Consider the following 5,195-nt stretch of genomic DNA (forward strand, 5'->3'; position numbering starts at 1 on the left):
TTGTAAATATATTTTTCACACCAAATCACGTAATACTACATTAATGAAACGATAAGTTTATAGAAATACACATTAATTAACCAACAAGATTACATAAAAGTTAATGTGTGTTGTTATTACCTTTTCCAGAGTTAGCTACTAGCTCCATATATAGTATACTCATAAATGGGCCTCTTCACATCACAATACAGAGCTAACCACTTATTTTTGTTGGGCCATTTTCATCATCAAATTCCCTAAAGGGCACATAATGGGCTGAACACAATGTGTTTTACAATTTTTTGAATTTTCTCTTATAAATTTTGGAAAAAAGTTGATCTTGTTAAGTGATATACTATAACTTATAAAAAGCATTGACTGAGCGTTGAAAATTTACTTTCTGAGTTTGAGTAAATTTTTATATCATCAAACTGAGTTTATTCATTATAACACACAACTTTTTAGATCAAAGTCTGATATAAAAAAAATGAATGAAAGAACATTAAGCGAATACGCGCACATAATGTAAATACATAAAACACCAATCTGAAGTTATCTTCCTATTATTTCATGTAATAACTAATTATTGTTAAAGTGCTAGACATTAGACACACTTAGAATGAAAGGTATGATAATTAATCAGGCCCCATTGTGTAATCAACAAAACTAATGATTAGATTATTAATCTTAATTATCAGACTTGCTACTAAAATTTATTTGTTGTAGGTTATCTAGTTTGATAGTGTCAAAATCTTATACATGCCAAACTGAGGATACGTATCGTCTTTTTAACTTCTATTTTTTCTTGGAGTGCTGTATTTATATTAGAGATCAATTAATTTAAATTTATACTGTGTAAGGCACTATTAGAGTAAAAACACTTTTAATCAAAAAAAATTTCATATCTACAACTCAAAATCGAGATCTTTAATTAAAAAACAATAACCTCCGATATATGTCTTCTTCTTTTTTCTTGGCAAATGGCAACTAACGGGGAAGGTCACTCTCTCCGGGCCCTATCTTTTTATATTTCTAGAAGTAGAATAACAAAAGCAATTGAAACAAATCATTACAATTTGAAAAATAAAATAATACATTTACTACATGGCTGTGGAAAAGCAATCAACACTAGCAAAAAAAAAAAAAAAATTCTCTTAATTTTCCCTATAATTTATGATGTAAAATCAAACAATTTTTAGCTCTCTCCCAGCAGTACACAACAGAACAGAAAAACAAAAAAGAAAAGAAAAATAATCTTTTAAGTCATTTGAAGAGCAAAATCATTTCTTTGTTCCTCTGTTTCTACTATTGATTTAGCACTTGCTCTGCATATTGGACAAACAGCTGTTTTCTTTAACCATGAATCAATGCATTGAACATGAAAACTGTGATTGCATTTTGGTAGTGTTCTGCACTTTTCACCAACTTTGAAATTGTCTAAACACACAGCACAATCTGCGGGGCTTGTAGATTCCATTTTGTAATCAAAACAGGGTAATTTCTTTATATCTTCTTGTGACATACTTGTACGTACGTTCAGATTTGTTGGGTTTAAAATCGTAGCGTTGATTCCATTTCTGTTACTGAAAGCTCTCCCAACTATACAAACATGAATGAACACCAAAACAGCTATGCCAACGAACAGCAACATAACAGAGACAACAATTTCCATTACCATACTCTGTTTTTAGCGAAGACCAAAAAATCAATTAAATTGATGTGATCAATCACACATAGCAGCTTTGTTTCAAATAAGGACAAAGAAACATGATTTTGAAATTTTCCAAGGCAAAATAGAGAAGAAAAAGCATGAAGTAAGAGTTAAGACTTATTGGAAGTATACACACTTTACACTACTCATGATCTTTGGGGTTTTGTTAAAAGTTTTTTTCCTTTTTGTTTTATAGTATTTTCGGAGTGAATTCAAATTTAATTTTTCTTTCTACTCATTAAGAAAAAGGAAAATAAGAATTTGAAGGTTAATTACTTTGAGCTACTTTGGTGTTTTTGTTTAGTACTTCTATTAAGGTATCAGAAATGTGGCTCATTTATAGCTTCTATTATTGAAGTAAAATTTATCTATATCTCATATTTTTAAAATTTAATCATATACTAAATATATTATAATTAATTGAGAGTGATACCTTGTGATGATGGTATGGTGCACCAATAGTGATTATATTAATGAAGTCTATTATTTTTTATTATTACATTAAGCTATAGGTAACATTAAAATTTAAAATTATTTAGATATATTAGGTGAATTACTTATTCCAATGAAAAAAAAATTTAACCAAAAAAGTTTTAACTAAATTTGAATTGACTCTCCAAACAAAACTTTTTATATATTAAAATTTAAACTCGAAATCTATAATTATGAATACATTTATATACTATATATATCTTTAGATGCACTCCTGTAGTGAGGGATTAAGGAAAGTGGAAGGGAGTAGTGGGGCAATGAGACTTAAAGTCGCACCAATTATGTGTGTGAGACATCCACAGATATATATCATTAAAATATTAGATTTGTTAGGATAATATTTGATTGAAGTTGAAAAAAATGAATATGTGTGAAACCTTCACATATATATCATTAAAGTTAAAAATTGTAAAAGGAAAAATAAAAAAAGAAAAAACAGAGAGTAAACGCCGTTTCTCCATTTTTGTTATTTGCTTATTTTTTATTTTTTTTAATTTACCCTACCCTTAATTTTACTTGATAATATTAATCAAACATATATTTCGAAATTTGATTAAAATAATGGGAAAATTTGTTAATTCAAATACTGATTTGCAACTAATGTATCAACATTTGCATAAATTGTTTCTCCAAACGCCTAATTCATGTTGGTACTCGTAAGTCGGCATTGTAGAGGTGTCAATTTGAAGAATCCACTTAAATTTAAGCGAATTAAGATAAAATAAGTTATTAAATGAGATCTGTTCAAAAATTTACCAAGACTGAAATTATTTATTATTTTCCTTTAATTGTTTCTAATAAATATTTTACTACCTAAAAAATTGTTTATTTCTTAATTCTAACTACATATATAGTATGTCAAATTAGAAAATATAATAATATTTAGACAAGATTTTCATGGGCATGTCAATCAACTTACATGCACTACAAAGAAATCGTGAATTACATGAGAATTTTTTTATGAATTAATATAAAAATTCGTAAGAAATTTATTTTCCTGTAAATTTCAATAATAATCCCTAAAAATAAATAAAATTGACGTTAAGATCGGAGGCTCTCGTCTTTATGTAAAAAAAAATTAAAATAGGGCATATAGTAACACTTTTTTGTGTAAGAAATGAGTATTATTGACTTGAGATGTGTCTTCTTTGAATTATCCAAAACCAAAATTTCTCCTAAACTATAATTTCAATCACTTGTTACGTATTAAACCAAAATATTGTAGCGGAAAAAGTTGAAGGTTCAACATCACTAGTAACACATTTCTTCAAACACTTCCTATTCATACATATAATTAAACAATTATTTATGAGTTTTCTTAATTATATGACCATACTTTTTGATAACCTGATAGATACAGGCGGTTTAATTAATGAATAAAATATGGCAACTTAACAAAGATGGAAGAAGATTCTACACAATTAAAACAGATAATTAGTCCAAATAATCATGTTATTTTAACATTATAGTCCAAACAAGAAAATATTCGTTTCAATGATAATATTATATTATCTGTTTCAGACGATATTTTCGTTTTACTATATTGTAAGTCTTTATTTTAATATTTTCATATTTTTTTTAAAAAAAAAATCTGCACCATACTTGAATTCTAATAATTTTCAATCTTACGAGTACTGAGTTCTAGTGCTTGTTATAACATACAAAATAAAATCATGATATAATGTTTTCTCTTAAATTTTTAATCAAAGTAATTTTTAGATTGTGGTCTAAAGAATTCATAAATTGTGAGAAATATCTAAGAGAAATTAGTTACGAAATAACTATTCCACGGAATAATTAGTGAAAATTAGGTTTGAGCCTTGATATTTGATTATTTGTGTTCAATTCTATCAAATAACATTCTTTAAAGGGAAGTTGTAATATATAAAAAAGGGAAGTTCACGAGTGTCCATCATCTAGCTGCCGTAAAGAAAGTTACTTTAACTCAACATGCATATATATATATATATATATATATATATAATCCGTTTAAAAAAATTTGACCTAGTTTGATTTAGAACGAAATTTAAGAAAAGAAAGAAGAGTTTTTAATTTTGTGATTCTAAATTAAAATTATGTCAAATATATCAAAATACTCTTTAATCTTGTGGTCTTAAATATGTCACGTGGAAAGTTAAAGTTAAAGTGTTGTAAAAAAAAGGAAAAAGATCATTCTTTTTTAAATAAACTAAAAAGGAAATAGAAACATTTTTTTTGAAACTAAAAGAGTATATATATATATATAATTTATCTTGTAGTGTGTATATTCGAATTAAATAAGTAATAATACTACTCTGTTAGTGATGATTTTATTTTCTTGATAGCCGATAAGTTAGTCCTTCATATATTATTATATATAGATTTAAAAGAGAAAAAATTTCATGATATAAGTAAAAGTAAAAAGTTACGTTATTGGTTACAATTTAGAGGAAAATTAGATATTTAAAAATTAGTTATTGGTTACAATTTAGAGGAAAATTAGATATTTAAAAATTAAAAGGTTCAAACAATTATAATAAAGGAGGAAGAATATTTATTGCTTGTGAAGTTATTATACTTCATACAAAATGTAACTCTTGCAAAAATTTGAGAACAAGTATCTAAGTATTACCTGACTTCTTTTTTTTAATCAAATCCTCTTTTTCTTTTTTCTAGATTATGATGAAAAATAAGAGAAGAAAAAAACAAATTAAATATAGCTATACAATTTATGTACACTCTCACTACTAGTGAGTATTAGTGACCATAAATTATGATTTACGGCTACTGAGATCAATTAGTTTGATAAATATTTGGATAAATATAAGGTCACTCTTTACTGGCATTACCAAAAAATCCTCGAGCAAAGAAAAGTCACATGGTGGTTGTTAAATTTGTAGATAAAGTTCCATGTATATAGCAATAAAATAAGCTATTTTCACTTGAACTCTTACTTACTTGTTCTCTCCGGTAACCAATTGAGCAATATTTACTCATCTATTTGTCATGTATAAATACTAACGGAATTCCATAT

The 5,195-nt window shown here is 26.3% G+C and overlaps 1 protein-coding gene across 1 annotated transcript; it reads right to left on the bottom strand.

Annotated features, from left to right (window-relative positions):
* Positions 1 to 1,237: 1,237 nt before the first annotated feature.
* LOC138347710 (RING-H2 finger protein ATL56-like) lies at positions 1,238 to 1,651 on the bottom strand. The gene has a single exon (XM_069296021.1). The coding sequence runs from the start codon at positions 1,649 to 1,651 to the stop codon at positions 1,238 to 1,240; it is 414 nt and encodes a 137-aa protein (XP_069152122.1).
* Between the last annotated feature and the right edge of the window lie 3,544 nt (positions 1,652 to 5,195).

This window comes from Solanum lycopersicum, chromosome 3 (genome assembly GCF_036512215.1).
Source record: "Solanum lycopersicum chromosome 3, SLM_r2.1".
NCBI classification, from domain to species: Eukaryota; Viridiplantae; Streptophyta; class Magnoliopsida; order Solanales; family Solanaceae; genus Solanum; species Solanum lycopersicum.